At 35.8% G+C, this 23,128-nt stretch overlaps 1 protein-coding gene across 3 annotated transcripts in view; it reads left to right on the forward strand.

Annotated features, from left to right (window-relative positions):
- Positions 1-8,499: 8,499 nt before the first annotated feature.
- The window catches only part of LOC136025367 (protein phosphatase 1 regulatory subunit 3B-like), a 35,503-nt gene continuing 20,874 nt past the window's right edge, over positions 8,500-23,128 (forward strand). Inside the window, exon 1 of one of the 3 annotated variants that reach the window (XM_065701325.1) lies at positions 8,500-8,520. In XM_065701325.1, coding sequence (XP_065557397.1) covers positions 8,515-8,520 — 6 coding nt within the window. In that variant the 5' untranslated portion in view covers positions 8,500-8,514. Of the gene's footprint in view, positions 8,521-20,154; positions 20,311-23,128 lie in introns of those variants that run through there. The other 2 variants (XM_065701326.1, XM_065701323.1) reach the window with 2 other exon arrangements.

Here is a 23,128-nt window from a genome sequence, read left to right on the forward strand (position 1 = left end):
ACCTGGGGTAAAGAAGTCCCTGAAAGTTTTTTTTTAAGGAATTAAATAGACTATTATGTATCCTGCAAAGAAATCCTGATTTAGTTGGGGGCCCTGAAGGCTTTTTAAAGGACAACAACGATAATCCTGAAGTAAGGAAGCCCTGGCCCTCGTAGGTTTTTTTTTAAGGAAAATTATACGTAACAGGCACCTGCATTTCATAGAAAACATTCATTATGACGTAACAACCATAAGTAAAAAAACCCATTATAAGCATGCATCTGTCTGTGTAATCGTCCAGGGGTACTGGCCGCTTGTATAGACGGCCAGATGGGGACACTCGTTGGCCCGGAAAAAAAAACTTTCAGCAAAAAAAATGTCGTTGTATGCAAAATTACCTCCTCCCCCAACCTTTGAAGTCGAATTGAGATGACGCTTGAATTCAACTGAACTGTGCTTCATTTGAACTGAGCACGTTAAAACTTTTGCTAAAAGCAAAAAAGGCCGCTTTCACCCCTTCTGTCCTTGTGTAGGGTAATAATGGAGTACTAAATGATGGAATTTTTCAATTCTGATGTTATATTTGGTTATCCAGACTTGAATTAACAGAAAACGACCTAGTTTTAACGCTATTTTTCTAAATCAATGTGTACCTTACAGTATCTGAATAGATATGTTTACATATGATCTGGTCTGGAAATAATCCTTTCTAGGAGGTTTTTAACCTTACCTAACCTTGTCTTAATCTAAAATTACGTCTTCACTCACACGCTCAGTAGGGGGGGGGGGTACAGAAGTTGAGAAAATGGGTGTACAATATAGAAAACAAAGAAATTGTGTAACTAAATATTTAAATTAATATAATTCAGGGGAAAGGATTCAAAGGTCCCCACACTCTGTGGCGTGCATGTATCTTCATTTGAATTTCGCTGACAACAAAGACGAATTTATGTCAAAACCAAAGACCTGTTAAAGTGTCATCTGTGCTTTAATCAACCCCTCCCTCGGTATATACAGGGGCAGCAATTCATAAAAAATGTCCAAAGAACAATGCTGTCTTTCGATTTTTTACACAAAAAGGTATTTTTCAAAACCTAAGGGGGAGAGGGGGGGCAAACATAGGATGAAGAAATATTAAATCCCTTAATTGGTGCTCCTGTATAAATTTACATCGACTGGTTACACAGTTCAATGTTATTTGAACAGATTAACTTGGAAAAGAAACATTAAGAGGGTAAAAAAAAACTAATGCGCAGTATTAAGATGTCAACAAAGGTTCATATTTCAACCGTATTGGTATAGTATGGATTGTGTCAAAACATAGCCAAGGCTAGAAAGGCATCTGATCGTAATCTAGAAATTAAAGCCGTTCGAAGAATAATCGAGGGTTTAGTCGAAATGTATCCGGTTCTCTGTTCTCATTTATTAACAATATTTGTGAACTTGGATAAAAGTAAATATGAAATCTGGTAAGTAAAAATAAAAAATAAATGTATTTTTTTGTAATGATTGGGCAATCCTAATTGTATTTGTCACTTAGGCAATTGACTTTTAATAAATTGAATAAAAAACAAACGTTTTTAACTGAATTTAAGGAGCGACATTAAAACTTAAAACGAACAGAAATTACTCCGCATATGAAAGGGGATGTTCCCTCTTCAACACCACGCTCTTTACGCTAAAGTTTGACTCTTTCTCTCAGCTCTACTTTTTAAAACAGTAAAAAACTTTAGCGTAAAGAGCGGGGCGTTGAGAAGAGAACAGCCACTCCCTCATTGAATTCCCTTATTGGAAGGTATATTTGTAAAATTTTACCTGTAATATTTTTCTTCTGAATGACAAATATTTCAAAACTATTAGTTAATACATAACGATTGAAAATATTTAACTATTAAGTGATGACGGTGACGAAAGGGGTGTAAATAGGAATTATCCACACGGCAATACTGAATCGGATTTTGTTCAATTATGTTCCAACTTCATTTGTTGATATTATCACTGTTACACCAGAAGGACGTAATTGAATTTTTACACAACTACAATAGTTACCGAACAACAAGTTCGTTAAGCTGTCCTCAAAGAAGGGCCATGTAAGGGGAGGGTCTCAAAGGAGACAATGTAAATGAATAGGACCAAAGTATCCAGCAGACCATTGTGTCTTTACACTCAACATGGAAGCTGTGCAAGGTGGAGGGTAAACTTAACCCTAAAGAAACACTGACATGCAGATTATACGGCTCACCCTGATAATAGTGTCATTCCGATTATAGAATTATATATTTCTTGAAAAACTAAATTTGACCTAGGCGCACTAAAAAATTTAACCAGTATTTTTGAATAAAGAGCATTCTGACCCTACGTCTTTCTTGAGAAACTAAAATAAGACTTATATACATTATTATTTTTTTAAAAACAAATAATTCATTAGCTTTTGAATCCAAGAATTCAAAAGTTGCTATTTATGTCACATTTTATTTGTATCTGTAAACAAGGGTAAAACATTAATGATGAGGGTAGTTCTCTCCCCTTCAACTCTGTGCTCTTTTAACAAATATTGTATTAAAAAAAAAAAAATCAGTGCGTAGATTCTTTGTCACAACCTTATGAATGTTGTTTTTTTTTTAATCGAAAAAAATTAAAACAAGATTTTCAATGGAAATGAAAGAGACACATTAACATTGAGACGAGCAAAAAGTAATGTTTTGTAATAAATTCAAACTTAAAACAACCATAAAATAACAAATTACTAATAAAGAATAAATGAAACCCAAAAGCACTGATATAGATCAATGAATTTTTACTAAAGGAGTAAAAAATAAATTGAACACTCGATTTCAGCTTAAAACGAGAAAAAATTACTGCAAAAAGAATTTTGAATATTGTCCTGCCCCTTTCTCTAACCATCGAAGTTCTACAGCCAATTACGTCCTTTGCCTTTTATTAAAAGCTTTAATATGTGTTCTGAACACTATGCTTTAATTTTCAAAATATTGATGAAAACTTAAAACTAAATCACTATAATAATCAAGATGACTGAATAGAACCAGTGGAAATAAACTGAATATTTAATATATAACGGTATTGATTCCTAAGGGTCTCAGCAACACAAGACTTCATTTAATCGTAATTTTTCTTAATCATTGATGTTATAAATAAAAATGAAAAATTTTCTCTTAAATTAAAAATGAAAAATAAAAATTTTCTCTTAAATTTTCTTTTAATTAAAAATGAAAAAAATATACTTTGTTTTCAGTAAAGCTTTCTTATTAGGTGCATTGCTCACTGGCTTATGACCGATAAGCTGATTCATAGGGAATAGGGGTTAAGAGGGTGATTGCGACCCAATATTTGGTTCGCCTAATAGGATTTTTTATCAAAGCCACTGACCTTTGAAACTAAAGGTCATTGACTTACTTACTTAGACTTAGGTCCTCCCACGCCTGAGGGCGCATAAGGCAGCAACAGTGGTTCGCCACGACGACCTGTCCTGAGCCTTCGACCAAAGCTCCTCCATCGAAGACCTCACCAGCTTCGCCTCCTTCTCTAACATCCTGCCAACTGTCATTTTGGGTCTCCCTGACTTGCAGAGGCCGGGGGGTATCCAACACCATATGTCATGAGGTAGCCTTCCATCACCCATTCGCACCATGTGCCCCCAATACATCCATCGTCGCTTTCTAATGGTATCAAGGATGGGGGTATGATTTGTTATGGTATAAATCTCATCATTTCTTATTCTCTCAGCCCAATGACTGAGAATGATCAAAGGTCATTGACCTACATTTTAACCACGGCAACAGCTTTGCTGCACAATAGAATGCACACACATACACACACACACACACACGCACACGCAACAGACACACACACACACAGACGCACACGCAACCGAGACACACACGCACACGCAACAGACACACACACACAAAGAGCCTCCCATATATTTATTTATTTATTTTTCTGCCATGCCAGCTTATGTGGAAAAGTGGGTGTATAAACTCGGTAGGGAGCTCAGTCAATTTAAGAGCCGAAGTAAAAGGAGGGCTTTTCTTTCTTGGTACGTGTTCTCTTTCTTGGTACCATGTCCTCTCATATCCCCCCCTCCATGACATTGGACACGAAATTTTGAGATCGCTATTAGTTTTCAAAATTACCAAAAGGTTCAATAGCATGTTTTTGAGGATATGCCCCCCCCCCAGCTCCTGGAGCAATGGCTGTAAATTATGGGCATTTACAATAGATTAGTTTATGTTTCATTGTTGACAAAGGGGCGGATGTTTGATCTTGAGTTTCCAATTGGCTCAGTACTTTCAGGGATTGTTTCCTGGGCCATTATAAACCCATATTTTGTCGGGGAGGGTGTTAAAGGGTCAGAAACGGGAGAAATACCTTTTAATGCCTGATCATTTCAAATTTACAGCCGTAAATCATTAGGCCAAAAGAAATGTAATGCCCAGACAAAATTGTTTGGAGTACAGGATCCCCAAAATTCGGACTTAAAAGGGAATCAGTTTTCTTTTACTCATAGGTTTGTTTCATTTTGTCCTTGGGATAAGGAGACGCAAATGAGGAAATAAAATAAAAGAAAAATATTTGTTTTCCCAAAAACGAGGCCTGAAAAGGGACCAAAAAAGGACTAGCAGGTCTTGACTTTTCTGAACGGTTTGTAACGTAAACTCAAAAGTCCCTGTGATAAGATGACCTAATCTAAAAAATATTTTGGTGTATTGTACCCCACAATTGGGTGCCGTTACACAATACTTCAATCTACAAGAATTTGACAAAATTTAATTCTCCTGAAAATGGAACCACAAAAAGGACCAATAAGTAGTTTTAGTACCAAAGTATTAGGAAGGCTACAGGCCCCGTAAATATAGTGTCCAAAAATAATATAGAAACCCTTTTCCAACTAGGTTTGAAACTTTAAATATTTTTTACCTTAGCTAAGGTGAGCAAAAAAATTTTGGGAGAGAAGTGTTAGGGGGTCCAGGAATGGGCCAAAAAACTCGTATTTTCTTATCAGTTGCTGTGATTCCATGAGCCAAGGGAACTTGATCATGACAATTTAATTTAGGGCTACGTTACCCACATAAATAGGGCCCAAAAAGGTTCACAGACTTTTTTCTCGTAGGTTCAATGCTTGCATTCTTCGGTCTTTGGGTCAAGAGGTCCCCTGCGTATAGGAAAAGATAAACAAAGATCGCTTCCCCGAAAACCACCAAGTAACATTTTTCGCAGGGCTTCCACATTTTGGTTCCAATTTTCCCTATTTTTTTTATCAATTTTCCCTGAAATTTCTCGTCTTTAGATCTAATTTCTCCCTATTTTTCTCCCTAGAAAAAAGATATTTGGTCTTAGATTTCCATACAATCTACACGAAAAACATAACGTAGAATCAAAGTGTTATTTTTTACTTCAGATACTGATATACGTAAAATCTTTTACACTCTCGAGAACCCATATAAAAGTTCAAGCAAGTGTCATCTCCAGAACTCCATCGCACGTAGCGTTGGGAACAACAGCTTTCGGTATGCTGACAGTATTTGCTGAAGTTTTATCTTGATTTTTTAACCAGTAACTGACTCGAATAAGTAAGCCTAGTATGACGTTCTCGGAACTATTTCAAATATCTGTTCCGATTAATTTTAGGAGACTAAACAAACGCTCAGCTGGTATACTGCTAAAGGGTAACAATAACATCAGTAATATGCACTTCTGCAATTCTGGTTACTTGATTTAACTACTGCAAGTCTTCAGGCTAAGTATCTTCATCCAGTACTGCTCAACTAACAGTTCTTCACCTTAGACATCTTCCAAATGAAACTTAGTGACATCGGTTATTGCCTGAGATCTCCATTCTACGTCCGTTTTTTGGACACAACGCTTTTCTGTTAGAACAGTAAATCTCGCAAATAGTGGCCTTAGAGATTTTGGCTTCAAATTTCTTCATTCCTTGGTTCAACCAGTTCCAAAATGTCATAAATTTCGTCTTCAAACTTGAAACGGTCTTGAATCTGCTTGATTAGGACTATATAATAGTTTTGACAAGACTGGTAAAAGAGATCAATATTATCACTTGGCTCTTGAGCATCTACGAGTTCTTGCATTGAATCGGTTGCAGCTATTCCCACATGTGTCTGGTTTAAAGCAGGTACTCACATGAAAGGTAAGGATTCAGTTCGGTAAACAAACCAACACTGCGAATGTAGTCTTGTTCCATGAAGTTAGACACAACATCATTCACAAGTTTTCTGACACTTGCCGTTAGGGAATGAAGAAGTGGAAGCTCAGATTGAAAAACTGTGTCGAATTCATTAGAGAGGCCAAGAGAGTAGTCCATAGATTTAAGATATGGCTTTGTCAACTTGCTTTGTAATGTTGATAAGATAAGGTCATTGGTTGTAGTTGGGTCGTAAAACGTGGTTTCTATGAAATAATGAATAAGAGAAGCCCGGTGCTCAATAAGCCTCTTTATGCATGCCTGAAGGGACAACCAACGGGTCTGTCCTGGTGCAAGAATTGAGAGTGCTTTGTATTCAAAGAACTTCTGAAATTCGGCATACTTATCTCGCCTGGAAGCACTCCTGGAAAAGTGGGCATATATATTTCGTGACAAGTCTTCCAATGTCTTGGGAAATGACAAGCAGGCATAGGATGAACATAAGAGAATAAGACGGCACGAGCTTTTCGCATTCAAGATATTAGGCACCATGGCTTTCATTAGCTTTTAAGCAGATCTATTGGCTCCGAACATGACGTTAGTAGTATCTGCACAAAACCCAACAATATTTTGCCAGGGAATCGAGCTTTTTTCAATGACTTGTTTGATGCAGTTAGTCAGACCCTCAGCTGATCCATCACTACACTTAAACATGTCCAATGCTTCAACATGAAGTTTTAGATCTTTCTCACTAAAAAATATTACAATGTTGAACGCTTCAGGTTCTTGTTTGAAAAAATAAAACTTACACTGACAATCCTTACATTTATGCAAGATTGTCCTTTGTCCTTATATTTAAAATAATTGTCCCTAAATGAAGTGATTTCTCCCTAAAATAGGGTAATCTCCCTAAAAGTGGAAGCCCTGATTTTTCGTCAAGTGGCTTCTTGTCTGCGACTAATCCAGCGTTGTTTGTTGCCCCGACAATTTTATCTCTCCCCGCCCCCTTAAGACAAATTGATCCACTCCCGCAAATTAAATTCCTGGGTGCCAAATCCTAAACATTAAAAACCCGTTTTTTATTGGCAATTTCACTGAATTTACAAGGAAAGAGCGGGGAATTTAGTAATGATAATTTTGGCAACAAGAGTAAATATACTGAGCGAGGGACTAAGCACTAGAATTCACACTGTACATCTGGTGCATCCTTGCATCCAGGGCTACGCAGCCATAGAGACAGTCGTGCATTCACAAGTTGTTTTTAGGGGGGAGAGCATACCCCTGGATGCAGGGTCTAAACTCAGAAATCATAGAAACAGGCGAATAATATGGAAGTTAAAAGACACTAAGGAAATCGTGAGAAGGTTATGTACGTACCTGCACCGAATAAATTGCACTAACAGATTATTAAGAACATGATGATTTATTCTATATGATGAAAGCTACTTAGAAAAAGTAATCCTCTAAGCAAATGACCATACTGACCTCTCGTCTTCGGGACGTACCTAGGATTGCGTTCTGGTCCAAGGATTGATTTGTAGAGCTAACCTAAAATTTCGTATGACTTTAATATTACTTTTTTATTTGCTTTTTACATAATTGACATCCTACCTCCTGTATATGTTCTTATTTGACATTTTTTGGAAATTTTCAAAAAAATTTCATCTTCCTTTAATATTAAAGTGGTTGCAATGCTCTTAAATTGCTAAAAATGGCACGAATTCACAAAAATGAAGAGGGAGCAAGGATTATTTCAATTTTCCAATGCAGATAGAACAATCTATAGTTCAGAATCTAGGGGAACAGTTGACCTTCTACACCTCTCTGCCTCCTCCCCTTTTATTCGGTACTTCCGAGTGCTAATAAGCCGCCCGTTGTTTCTATTAAATACAGCTTAGATTCCAATATTGGTATCTAAGCTGTGCTATGAAACGAATGAATAATTTGAAGTCGCAGAGATTCTATTTGATTATATTGGATTCTAAACGTTTTGCCTAAAAAATTTTGAAATTCCAAATGGTCAGATCAAATGGTTCGGGAAGCCAGCTTGGCCTAAATACCCTAAAGACCACTTAATGCCCATGGACCGGTTCACTTGACATAATATAAAGTGCCGTTAAGCTACAGACCTTAATCATACAATGATCTTTTCATTATTGCACAATAAAAATACATATGCCAAGAATCTAGAATTCTTGCTTTGTGTTTATTTAACTTTTCTTGGAAAATATAAAAAAGTGGCTTCGTTTTATTTGTCTAACCGTACCAATCTTTAGAAACACTTCCATTGCAATCTGTAACAGGGTTGGTCCAGGAGTGCTTCTGTTATAACGAATGATATCGATAATAAAGACAATTATAATAAAATCCTGAATATGAAAGTAAGTTATTATTTGAAATTTAATGAAGTAACTTTTCAAGAGGGGAGTGGGTACTTTACACACAAGAGCAGTGAAGATTTTTCAGAAGTGGAGCGAGGAGCAAGTAAAAATACTTTACACAGGGGTAAAGCTGCAGATCGCAGATTACATTATGTACACCAGAGGTATGAAGCGAAAATTGATTATGGGCTCCAAGTATTAGCCGCGTGTGCATAAAGTTATTATTTTTGAAGGTGGAGGGAATTGAACTACCCTGAATATTAAAAATCAGGGTAAGGATATGAAAGATATAGGACATATTCTGGGAGATATTAAAGCTTAAAGCCACATACATCCACCATAGATGTTGCTTAGCCCCCTACTGTTCAAAAGTGATGCGGTCTAAAATAATAGAGTTCTGTAGCCAGTCACTTGAAATAGTAAATAAACCTTGGAGTGGTCTTCTCTTTTTAAGATTCAGATGACGAAGCCTATTTTGTGAGCATTTGGCAATTTTGTTATAGAATATGATGTGGCAACTGGACGAGATCAGAGGAAATTTTACTTATGAGACTCGGAAGAGGCATTAAAATGGAAAATTAATTCCCCAGAAAATGCAAAGAATCCTTGTAGAAGGTTGGGATGGGAGATATTTCTTAATGGAACGTGTCAATCTCAGATCGTTGCATTTAGCTTACCATCGTTCCCAAGATTCTGATGAAATAGTTAAATCAAACATACTAATGCTTGCAAGGACGTTTGCTAGAGTAGTGTCTCTGCACCCCAACCTTCTTAAAATTTTAAAACTTTCCGGATTTATTTCCACTTCTTATTCAAATTATCAAATAAAATTAGTTTTTTTTATTGTTGTGTCCTCCCCCGAAAATTCCTTCTTACATGCCTGATCGTGTGAGCACCACCGTATTATTAGGCAGGGATCTGCCTATTTATCTAGTCTATGGGGTGGAAGTTTAAGAAAGTGTTTTTAAAGCCCAATTCCCCATACAAAGCCTAGGTCAACCCATCGCCTAGGTCAACCCATAGCCTACCAGCCTATAGTCAACTCATAGCCTTGGTCAGACAACTACAGAGAAATTTATATTTTTCATTGGGAGGGGAGAGGTGATTGACATTCTGGAGGTGGCCTCTAATTAAATGATACTAAAAAAGAAGAATTATTTTAAAGATATAAGAAAAAAAGATTGAAATATTTAAGTGAGGATGTATTTGAGTCACTTCAAATACTTTAGTCAATGACTAAGACTAAAGTGACTAAAGGCACTTCTAGGGCTAAAGAGAAAGCAGACCGTCCGTGGTTGGGGTGGGAAGATGTCGCAAAGAAAGATTTAAGGGGAATTAGAACTTTCTCAGAGAGTATAAAGGGAGAGGCTTTGAATAGATTGGAATGGAGGAGGAGCGGGCTTAACTTTGTTGGCCTCAGGCCGCTTGGTGCTGCGGTGAATTGTTAGCAGTTAGCAGTATATAAATACGATTTAAGGCAGAAATTTTGAAAATATAAAGGTCAAAGCTTCGAGCAGCTTTTTATTCCTATTTGTAACAAGAATCTGGCAGGATATTTAAATACATAGTGTTAGTAAAGAATAATTAATCAGGAAAAAAAGATGGTATTTACACAAATTTTCAAATCGATTTCTTACTGACGTCATTTATGAATATTGGATTTATTATCTACAGGTGTGCCTTTGATGCGACTCAAGCAGTCAACTCATTGACTTTAACTTACAAAGTCCTGGAACGGATTATCGGGAAAGCCCACGGATTATCTAATTAAGGGGGTGACGATTCTCAGACAAGAATATATGTAATAAATACCCACACCGAAAATTTAAAAATGATTGATCAGGCGTTGGAATACATTAAAGGATATTTCTGGACGAGTTTCTATCGAATTTTTACCGATTTCAGTTTTTGAGGGATAGTCGTAATTAAATTTTCGTGTTAATTTAAGACACCTCTTAAGGTAAGTACACATGTTTGTTTCAGGGGGAGGGGCAAGTATTAAGAAATTGAAAGCATAAATTATGTGAAAATTGAAAGAAATTACAAAAATAATTTTTAGAGTTTGGGGGAGGTGTATGAGTTCAAAACCCTCTCCACTTCTTTGTATATCTATCCTTCTTATACACTAAAAATTGAAAGAAATTACAGAAAAAATTTTTAAAGTTTATACACTAAGTTAGTTTAAAAAAATAGCTCTTTCCATAAAAGAAGTTTCTCAAAGAAAATTAAAGAGCTACATAAAACCGAACAGCGAGCAGAAATAAATTTAAATAATAATTTTAAGCGAAAAGAAGCATAAATCACTATTAGTAAATAAATGAAAACCAAAACAAATAGAAATTGCTATAAATAGCCAGGTCAAACTTGAAACAAATAGAAATTGCAACAAAGAGGGGAAGGGCTAATAGCCCCTACGGCTTCTAAAGACTAGAACGTCATCTGCACTTCACTTAAAATCGTTTTTACTTCCAGCTATGTGTTTTAATTTCACATAAAACGATAAGAATACCATACTGATAAACAAAATTACTGAAAAGAACAAATGAATTTATATTGAAAGTTTAATATACTAATATTCATTCCTGACAGTCTCGATGATTTGGATTTGTTAACGTTCAAAAAGTTAAAATGTATTTTATTTTCAGTAAAGTGCATCTTGGTTTTTGGAAGGCGAAGGGGACGTTAGCCCTACCCCTGATTGGGGTAATACCTGTTCATTTAAGCTTGTCTTGGTTATTTATTGTAATCTTTATTGTTTTATGTTTCATTCTTATTCGTTTTATGATGTAGAACTGTCTTTTGATTTTGTCCTACATCCCACTCAACATGTCCTGAAAGTTTTAACCTAGTAACCTTAGCCGATATTGAATTATCGAAGACACGCTTTTTCAATAAACTTGGATGCATATAATGACTTGGCTTAGTTCAACACCCCCAATAGATTTTTCCTGGGAAATTAACAGACTCCCTTTTAACGACCTGGATACGCATTGTGTCTTTTGGTTTAGTTTTGCGTCTCCCAAATTTACCTTTAAGTTTCAGCTTAATACCCTTTTTTGTTTCTCATATATTAAACCTAAGCCATTTCAAAAACCTGGATGCACTTAAACTCTTTTGATTTAGTTCAAAAGTAGTAGTAGCAGTAGTAGTCCTAAGAGTTTCAACTTAATACCCTTAGCCGTTCCTGGGATATTTATGATTTACTTTTCACAGCCTGCATGTATACAGTTCCTTTTGGTTTAGTGGTACCCCATCAATTCCCTGAAAGCTGCAATTTAATACTGTATTCCATTCCTGAGAAATTCCGTCTAAGCCATTTTGACTACTTCAGTACAACTAAACTCTTTTTATTTAGTTCAATAGTAGTACTAGAAGTAGTAGCCTTGAGAGTTTCAACTTAATACCCCCAGCCGTTCTTCGGGTATTGGTGATACACCATTTTGACAACGGGTATTTACGTAGTGCCTTTTGGTTTAGCTATACACCCCCCCAACTTTCCCTGAAAGTTCCTACTTAATCTTCTGTTCCATTCCTGAGACATTGTGTCTGTGCGCTTTCGAGAACTTGCTAGCACTTAAACCATTTAAATCAGTTCATTTGTAGCAGTAGCGGTAGTAGCAGCAATAGTGGTATTAATAGTTGTAGTAGCAGTAGTCGTAACTCCGAGAGTTTCTGCTGATATGGCCTTTTCCAAACCTGTATGCTCATGCTGTATCTTGATCTGGTTGGACATTCCCTTCAAAATTCCCAATAATTTATTTACCTCCCATTTCAATTAAAAGTATACCTAGCATGAGACTTACCTCATATTTTAATTAAAAAGCCGTGTATGCAAACAATGGGCAGTTGCATAACTTCCAATACTTGGCGCAAGGGCTGTTGGGTGCGGGTGTCATCCCCGGAAGAATAGCTATTGGACCTTTTAACTATTTAGGACAAAATGGCTACCTCAAATTTTGATTGGATTTCTCCTGGGACAGGGGAAGCGGTCAGGTTTCTCTCCAATCACTTTTAACTCTTAACAAGAGCTAAGAGCTCATATGGCACTTGTCACGAGGTCGGAAGAGCCAAGAGCTCATATGGTATGAGCTCTAGCAAAATTCTAAGAATAATAGATTGCTTTAAAAGAAAAATCAGAGGCTTAATACCGGTTGGGATTTAAAATAAGAGCTCTGAGTCACGAGGTCCTTCTAAATATTAGAATTCATTAAGGTTCGATTACCCACTCGTAAGTTAAAAATACCTCGATTTTTTTTATTTTTCCTCTCCCTTCATCCCCCCAGATGGCCGAATCGGGGAAAACGACTTTATCAAGTCAATTTGTGCAGCTCCCTCACATGCCTACCAATTTTCATCGTCCTAGCACGTCCAGAAGCACCAAACTCGCCAAAGCACTAAACCACACCACCTAACTCCGCCAAAAAGAGCGGATCCAGTCCGGTTGCGTCAATCACGTATCTACGACATTTATAAGCGTTTCCCAAGATTTCCGGTTTTCCCCTTCCGACTCCCCGCAATGTCAAAAGATCTGGTCGGGATTTGAAATAAGAGCTCTGAGACATGAGTTCTTTCTAAATATCAAATTTTATTAAGATCCGGTTACCCGTTCTTAAGTTAAAAATACCTCAGTTATTCTGATTTTTCCAAATTAACAGCCCCCAGCTCCCTCAAAGAGAACGGATCCGTACCAATTATGTCAGTCTCGTATCTATAACTTGTGCTTATTCTTCCCATCACGTTTCATCCCGATCTCTCCACTCTAGGGTTCTCCAAGATTTTCGGTTTCCAAGATTTCTGTTTCCCCCCTCCAACCTTCTATGTCTCTGGATCCAATTCTGTTTAATTACCTTATTTTTATAATTTTTCCGAATTCCTCCGTAGAGGGAAAGGTCCTTTAGAAGGACCTTTCGGGGTCCTTCTAAATATGAAACTTCATTTAGATACAATTACTTTTTCGCAAGTCAAAAATACCTCGTTTTTTCTAATTTTTTGAATTAACCCTCCCCCCAACTCCCCCAAGGAGAGCAGATCCGTTCCAGTCATGTCATTCCCGTACCTAGGACTTGTGCTTATTTTTCCCGCCAAGTTTCATTCCGATCCCTCCACTCTAAGCGTTTTCCAAGATTTTAGGTTCCCCCCCCAACTTCCCCTTCACCGGATCTGGTCGGGATTTAAGATAAGAGCTCTGAGACACGATATCCTTCTAAACATCAAATTTCATTAAGATCCCTTTACTTCTTCGTAAGTTAAAGTACCTCATTTTTTTCTATTTTTCACAATTAACCCACCTCTCCCAACTCCCCCAAAGAGAGCGGATCCGTTCCGGTTATTTCAATTACGCATCTAGAACTTATGATTATTTTTACCACCAAGATTTTCCCGATCCCTCCACTCTAAGTGTTTTCCAGGATTTTAGGTCCCCCCGGACTCTCTCAGTGTCATCGGTTTCGGTCGGGATTTAAAATAAGAGCTCTGAGACACGATATCCTTCCAAAAGTCAAATTTCATTAAGATCCGATCACTCCTTCGTAAGTTAAAAATACCTAATTTTTCTAGTTTTTCAGAATTAACCCTAGCCCCCCCAACTCCCCCAAAGAGAGCGGATCCGTTCGGTTATGTCAATCACATATATATGACTTGAGCTTATTTTTCCTACCAAATTTAATCCCGATCCCTCCACTCTAAGTGTTTTCCAAGATTTTAGATCCCCCTTCAACCCCCTCCAATGTCACCGGACCCGGTCGGGATTTGAAAAAAAGAGCTCTGAGACCCGGTATCCTTCCAAACTTCATATTTCGTTAAGATCTGATGACTCCTTCGTAAGTTAAAAATACCTCATTTTTTCTAATTTTTCAGAATTAACCCTCCCCCCTCCAACCCCCAAACAGAGCAGATCTGTTCCGGTTATGTCAATCACATATCTAGGACTTCTGCTTATTTTTCCCACTAAGTTTCATCCCGATCCCTCCACTCTGAGCGTTCTCCAAGATTTTAGGTCCCTCCAACTCCCCCCAATGTCACCATATTTGGTCGGGGATTTAAAATAAGAGCTCTGAGACACGATATCATTCCAAACATCAAATTTCATTAAGATCCCATCACCCGTTCGTAAGTTAAAAATACTTCATTTGTTCTATTTTTTCCAAATTAACCGGCCCCCCACTCTCCCCCAGTTGGTCAAATCGGGAAAACGACTATTTGTAATTTAATCTGGTCCGGTCCCTGATATGTCTGCCAAATTTCATCGTCCTAGCTTACCTGGAAGTGCCTAACGTAGCAAAACCGGGACAGACAGACCGGCAGACCGACAGAAGTTGCGATCGCTATATGTCACTTGGTTAATACCAATTGCCATAAAAAGGGCACTAAAATTTTCAATTTCCCCTCTTAAGTCTCAATGACCATCGGTCCAATTTGACCCCCCTAGGGAAAAAAGAAACAAAAATAGTTAATACCAAGAGCCCACTTCAGTCTTTACTTAGGCTTTACACTTTACTTTTTTTTGCGCTACCTAAGTAAGCAATAGGCAGCGCTTGTGCTGCCTACGATTCGGTAACAAAAGTCAAACAGAAATTGGCGGCTTGATCTGCTCGTTTCGTAAATGCTCTAAATAACATCTTGGGTACCACACACAGAGTATCAGACAATCATATTAAATCGTGTGCCTTATTAGGAGGTATACAATGGCAGAATAATACCTTCTGGAAGATTACCAAAATTTTTTGATACACATTGACTAAGCGGTCATCCAAAATCAAGACACATTCCAGCTAAAAGAGCTTTGAATTAGGCGAACATATAGACCAATCAGTCCTAATTGCATCCATCGTCGGTTTCTTCAAGACTGCTACATATAACCATTATTTGTTTCACTTCTTTATTCTTACTAAATAAAATAATAATTTTATTTAACTGCAAGTAAGGAGCGACATTAAAACTTAAAACAAACAGAAATTATTTCGTATATGAAAGGGGTTGTCCACCCCTCAACGCCCCGCTCTTTACTCTAAAGTTTGACTCTTTGTCACAATTCTACTTTTTGCAAAAGCCAATTAGACTCCATTATATTATTTTAGCTATTTATTTGTTTTTAGTTACTAGCAGTGGCGTGAATTCACTATAATTAAAGTGGGGGGGGGGTAGTGTGTAAATTTGATCTTCATCAATTTTTTTAGTGAAAGTACTAATGTATTCTTCAATGAAAATACTGGTATTTTTTTTAAATCAAGAAGGCATGAGCCTCTCCCCCCTAAATAAGGTATTGGTTGCTAGATGTTGCTAAAACAATTCAAATAAAAATGTACATGTAGTTGTGTTTGTTTTTCTTTTTTTGACAAGGCCACTATCACCAAAGTTTTTGTTTTGTTTTTACTATTGTTTTTTAACCTTTAGTTCAATTGGTATTTAGATATAGGAGGTCCCAGCATAAAGAAGTGAAATTGCACCGATTGCGAAATTCAATACAGCAAACTTTTTATCAGGGGACAACGTTCTGGCAGTAGTTTCGTTTTTGATTTTGGCATTGTTTTGGTTTCTTTTTGGCTGAAATTCTTGATAGATATTTGCTTTCGTGGTATTTCATAAGGATTATCAAATAAAAAAACTTTTTAAAATCAAATGAATCTGCAGCAGTAGTATTCGAACCAAAGTAAAATTTTAGGCCCCCTTCTGTGCCCCGTTAAAAAATTTTGTGTAATACAACAACAGGATAGTTTAGCTAATCGTTTAATCGTTAAGTTATCCAAGTTATTTATTTTATTACTCAAATTCATTTATCTCTTTTGTGGCTTCAATCGGGAGCTCTCCTAGATTATTTGTCTCCCCTCAAGATTTCAAGAAATGCTTTTTTCGGTATTTTAATGAAAAAATATTCTTTTTGGATTTTATTTATTGAAAAAATACCCCTTCTCCCTAAATTCTTATAAATATCTTCTCCCAATATTTTAATGAATTGGTGCTACTGTACTCCTTTTATTGCTCTAACAGAAAAATGCAAAAACTTGGTAATTCAATAAACCAAAAGTGTGATTTTTTTCGAGCTTTTTATTGGGGTAGTCTGTATTCAGCTCATTCTTTGGTTTGAACTTATTTTGTATTTTTCAATTTATTCTTGTAGAACTCACCCTATAAATTTGATTTTATTCATGTTTGCACTATATTATTATTCATTTTTCCCTTTTTTAAACTTCATTTGTTGAATTTGTTTAAAAGCGGCTAAGAAAATTATCAACATAATAATTTTAATTAGATTAATTAGCAACGTCGAAACTTAAAATTAAAAAGAAATTATCCTATATATTATAGGGATAACGTTAGAATATGATCAGTTGTTTCCTGAAAGCATTTAGAATGCAACAAATGTTCAAAGATAATTAAGATTGTTTTGTTCAAAAACTGCCTTCCGTAACATTTGAATAGACTTTAAGGATTTGAAAGAAAAATGTTAATAAATGAGCCATTTTACTACCAAAACTTCATGAAAAACATTTTTCAACTTTTTATTACATTGTTCTGGGATTAGAGCATTGATTCTCAAGGATTGAAGTTTTTGATAAGTAACTTAAAATCTAATCTTTTACATATTTGAAATCCCCTTTCGAATGCCAAATCTTTTCATATTGTTATAAACAAAAAAACAAACAAGTTTTTTAAATGAAAGTAAGGAGCGACATTAAAACTTAAAACGAACAGAAATTACTCCGTATATGAAAGGGGCTTTTCCTCCAATGTGCCCCGCTCTTTACGCCAAAGTTTGACTCTTTCTCTTAACTCTATTTTTAAAACAGTAAAAAACTTTAGCGTAAAGAGAGGGCCGCATTGGAGGAAAAGCCCCTTTCATATACGGAGTAATTTCTGTTCGTTTTAAGTTTTAATGTCGCTCCTTACTTTCATTTAAAAAAATGTGTTTTTTTTAATTCCTGGACGTTTTTGAATTATTGCATGTTTTGATCTCGGCTCTCCATAAATAATATAAACGAAATAATTAAATATATATATATATAATTAATAATTAAAACGAAAATTGCATATTAATATTTTTGAGCTAAATGGCTTTTTCATAGTTTTAATCGGAAGACTTTTAGAAAAAAGGAGCGAGGGAGGATGCCTAGTTGCCCTCCGATTTTTTGATTACTTAAAAAGGCAACTATAACTTATGATTTTTTACGAACGTTTTCATAAGTAAAAATTATCCGTAACTTACGAATTAAATTACGTAGCGAACTTCTATATTCGTATGTTTTTATTGCGTATATGAGGGGGCTCACCCCTCGTCGATACCTTGCTCTTTACATTAAAGCTTAAATTTTGTCCAAATTCCTTAAGAATGACCCCTGAATCAGAAAGGCCGTAGAATATATAGTTGAGATTACTAAAGAGACTTTAGCGTAAAGAGCCAGGTATTACGAGGAGGTAAACCCCTCATATGCGTAATAGTTTCTGTTCGTTTTAATTTTTGATGCTGCTTCTCACTTTCAGTAGAAAAAACTTCTCATATTTATTTTTTCATTGTTTTTTAAATAATGCTAGAAAATCCTGCGCCCCTCCATTGAAAGTTTCTTCCCCCATGAAATGCTCCTCCATGGAAAGATCCTCCCACGTAACCCCTCCCCCTCAACTCTCCACCCCAAACCAAAAAAAATCCCCCTGTGACTTTCGCTAAGATCGTATGACTTTTAGGGGGTGTTTCCCCTATTTTCTGAAATGAGGCAAATTTTCTCAGGCTCGTAACTTTTGATGGGTAAGACTAATCTTGATGAAACTTATATATTTAAAATCAGCATTAAAATGCGATTCTTTTGATGTAACCATTGGTAGAAAATTCCATTTTTAGTGTTTCGGTTACTATTGAGCCGGGTCGCTCCTTACTACAGTTCCTTACCACGAACTGTTTGATCTCATTTACTTTTATAACGCTTCGTTTACCATTAGCACGTATTGCTATCTGCATTTGGTTTATTGTTACTATGAACTGTTGGATTGTAGAATATTTTTAGGGTTGCCATCATGTATTCTATTTTGAATCTAACATTATATGAAGAGAAAGAAAAGTTATTTGTCCCCATCCTCCCACCACCAAAAAATCTACTTCTTACGAAAATAACAGGCCAAGGAACAAACTCAATTCCCATGTCCTAATCTATCCTTGATTCTGACTATCATGATTTTGGGAGGTTTTACTGCAGCATTTTTACTTTTTTTTTTAATCCCCACTGATTACGTTGCACCTAAACTAAACATGTAGCCTATGTATATTGTTTTTTAAGGGGGAGGGGGTTCGATAAAACATAAAATTGAGCGAGCAGTGTCATGAGACTGTAGAACAAATCGTCGAAGAAAATTTTATTAATAAATAGAGGGTGCAGTTAATAAAGGAAAATAAACAAAAAATTAAAAGATTTTAAAAAAATGAATAATAATTATTAAATTAAAATAATTTATAATAATTGAATAATTTAAATAGTAAATTGAAAATTATTTTTAAAAAAATATTAATTAACAAATCAAAAATAGAATTGTTAATTAATGAAAATTTTGTTAAAATTTGGCCTGCAAATTTTGTGGGAGACATGGGGCTGTGGGGGCTGATCAATATTTTGCCCTGGGGGCAAGGGAGGTCAGAACTCCCACGAGGGGCGTTTTTTATCTCTAAACATCGATGAAAGAAAATGATAATTCAGATAGGGAATTTTTCCAAGTAAAAAATGATGCTTATAAAATGGTCTCAATGAAGCTCTGTACACAAGAGCTCGAGTTTATTTTTAAGCATAACTCCTTCCTCTTTTTTCCAAGGATTGATTGCTTTTTTGTGCAGTATGTGCACATATTTTCGCGGTATTTTCTGTTCCTATTTGTTTCAAATTTGGATAGAAGCCTATAGTTACAGTTAGGGGTATTGAGAGGGAAACATATTACGGAAACAAGTCTTATTTAGTCATGTGCAGAAAAACAGTAGTTAACAAATTTTGAAAGCGGTACTTTACCCCCAATCCCCCTAATGTGCAAACATATGTTCAAATTATAGCCTACATTTCCCAAGCATTTTGCCAAGCGTCACTCTTGTTTCAACCCATTTACCCGTAAATTCAACCAGCGTTGACAACATCAAGAAACGGAACGGGAAATGAACAATTTAGGCAACATATTTGCAAAGTCGGGGGTGGGGTGTAAAGTATATTGGAATAGCGTTCAAACTTTGTTAACATCAATTTTTCTGCATATTCTGAAGTAAAAATAACTTTATTAACATGTTTCCTTCTCAATAGCCCCGATTCTAGGCTTATGCTCATTTTTGTTACCCCTTGATTTATGAGGCAAAATATATAAAGGTTTTTAGCGCAAGCCACCGTAATTTTCATGCAATTGAAACTTAGACTATTTCCCACCGAGTACTTACGAAGGATGTTTTAGATGAATCTCAGATGAAGGGACCCCTCCCCCCGTTCAACCCAAATACGGATATTTCCATGAATATTTGCAATCACTATTAACCAGCTTATGAAAATTTCATATGCATCTGTAAAAAATTGAACTGCTTACATTTGATTGCCCCCTATTAAAAATGTTTCTTTTCAAGGTCATTCTCCCTCTCCTCCCTGCTCCTTGACTAAATGCTGCAATGCTATTGGTTGTTTGCACAAACAACAGGCCGGTGAATTGTGAAATATGCTCCTGCTTGGTGAATTTTAAAACAGTTCCTTTGCACAAATCACACTATCAACTTGTGTGCTCTAAAGAAAAAATCAGGTGACAGACTAGACTATTGGATACGAAGGCATTTTTCTTCAAAAGGTACATTTATTTTACTATAAAGACAAGGGTATATGTATCACAGTTCATATAATTGACTTACCAATAAAGTGAACATACCGCTCGATGCCTTTTTTATGCTCTTTACAAATAGGCCTATAATAACCGCTTTTATCGCAAATTTAAGTACTTTATTAGCTCTTAAAAATGACAAATTTTCAATCAAAGTATGAGTTATTGGTCGTTTTCGACAAAATAATACTACATTTTCTCAGTGCCAAAATTATTTATAGTTATGTTAGGTCAAAAAGTGCTTAAGTTTGAATTTGTGATATAAGTGATTATTAAATTCGTAAACAGCATATACAAGGCATCGAGTGGTACGTTCACTTTATTGGTAAGTCAATTATATGAACTGTGATATATTTACCAAGACAAGGATGTAATTTTAAAATACCTTCTTAGGCCTTATGGGGGATTTTAGATCCATCCATGAAAGTTTTGACTGCTACTTTAAGGACAAAAATCAGATAGGGTAAATAGCCTACCATTAGATTATTCATAGTAAAATTCTAATTTAGCTACATTTTGCTATCTTCGATAGCAAAGGAGGTTAAGAAAATGAAACGGTAAAATTCTAGTTAATTGACTTCTTGCTATCTCAGAAAGGGCTTAGGTTAGGAAAATGAAACTTTCAGGGATTCTGGTTAATTGGCTATACCTATTACAGTAAAATTCTAGTTAATTGACTTCTTGCTATCTTGGAAAGGGTTTAGGTTAGGAAAATGAAACTTTCAGGGATGGGTCTACAGGCTAAAGTATGTCCCGGGAAGGTATTTTAAAGTACCCACCTCCACTCCTTCTCCCTCTAGAGGGCCCTGAAATTTGCCAACATGACAGGTTTATACCTATTGAAATTTTACAAAACAACATTATAGCTTAAATTTCAGTTACTAGTTGCTTTTTCTCTGCCTTTAGTTCTGAAAATGCAATTAATGTTATTTGAGTAGAATTCAGAGCCATATCAATGTCTTTTTTTCAAAATTTAGAAAATGTATTTGCATATCTTTAAAACCTTACAAAATGGAATTGAGCAAAGTTATGAAGCTGAAAACAATTTTGTTTTACTTCAATTAAGCAGAAGATCTATGCAAGGTTTCACTTTTATAACACACTTTTAAAGGTCATCAAAGGTCAGGGCCCTCTAGAGGGAGAAGGAGTGGAGGTAGTTGCTTCAAAATACCTTCCCGGGACATACTTTAGTCTGTAGATTCATCCCTGAAAGTTTCGTTTCTCTAACCTAAACCCTTTATGTGATAGCAAGAAGTCAATTAACTAGAATTTTACTGCAAATCCTATTAGCAAATTAATAAAAATCTATGATAGAGTTAATCTATCAATAAAAATTGATAGATTAATTCGGAATTTTAGGTATTTTCAGCAGATACCGGAGAGGGGTCACTCCTTCTTGAGGAAGAAGGAATGGAGGTTGGTAGGCCTACTTCAAAATACATTCCCATGAAATAGCCTGGTCTAATATGTGTAGGCCCTCAATTTTTAAAATATTGTTTGCAATGAAATAATAAGTTTGGAACTAACGTAGGCTAATGTCACTTGACTGAAATGTATTTTTGAAACTGATATACATACTTAAATTTGGAACCAGTGTGAGTGCCAGTGGAGGAGAAGAGAGGGGCAATTGTTCCCCCTAGGTTTAAAAAACTAGTATTATATTTAAAAAAAAAATATGATAAGAACACCCCAGTTAAATCGAAAAAAAGCAAAAATTACCTTCCCCAGATTTAGGTTTTTTAAATCCCTAACTATAAAAGGTTGAGATGGCTAGGACAAGTTGTGCGGCTGAAGGATGAAAGATTGCAGAAGATTGTCCTTTTCGGCCAACGATCTAGGGCTGAACGGAAAGCGGGTCGTCCTCGTCTGGGGTGGGAGGACGTCATAGACCTAAAGAAAGATAAATAAAATGGGAACTTCCCGGGAGGGTGTATGAAGAGAAACTTAGAATATATTGGGATGAAGGAAGAGCGTGTGTAGCAGTGTTGGCCTCAGGCGGCTTGGTGCTGTAATTTTCTTTTCAAATTAAAATATGCCATCTGTTTCTATTTGCGATGATGAAATGCTAGAGGTTTCCGACTTACTGTTTCTTATCTGTGACTTTTCTTCCTCGAATGTAACCTTATTTAAATCGGAATGCTGATTAAAGAAAGAACACGCAAAATCTTCCTGAACTTTTGAACCCTGAAATTATTGTGCAACAAATTTTATCTAGGTCATATTTTATTTTTAAAAACAAAATACCGGTTACTTTTCAAGATATTAAAAATGAATAAAATTTTAGTCTAGTGGCTTCTTACTTTCTCGAAAAGTAGTTGCTAGCTGAGTAAAACTCAGGAATGAATACCTCTTTACGCTAAAGTTTGACTCTTAGCCACAATTCTACTTTTTAAAACAATTAAAAGCTTTAGCGTAAAGAGCGAGGGATTGCGGAGGGGAAAACCCATTTCATATACGGAGTAATTTCTGTTCGTTTTAAGTTTTAATATCGCTCCTTACTTTCAGTTAAAAAACTAGTATTTTATTTAATTTCTGAACGTTTTTGAATTAATGCATGTTTGATTTTGGCTCTCCGTACATAAATTATTCAAATGAAATTGACATGCTAATTCTTTTTTGGCTAAATGGCTTTCTCTTAATTTTGATCAGACGATTTTGAGAAATAAGGGGTGGGGAAGGAGGCGTAGTTGTCCTCCAATTTTTCGGTTACTTAAAAAGGTAACTAGAACTTTTAATTTTTAACGAACGTTTTTATTAGTAAAAAATATACGTAACTTAAGAATTAACT

This window comes from Artemia franciscana, chromosome 3, assembly GCF_032884065.1.
Source record: "Artemia franciscana chromosome 3, ASM3288406v1, whole genome shotgun sequence".
NCBI classification, from domain to species: Eukaryota; Metazoa; Arthropoda; class Branchiopoda; order Anostraca; family Artemiidae; genus Artemia; species Artemia franciscana.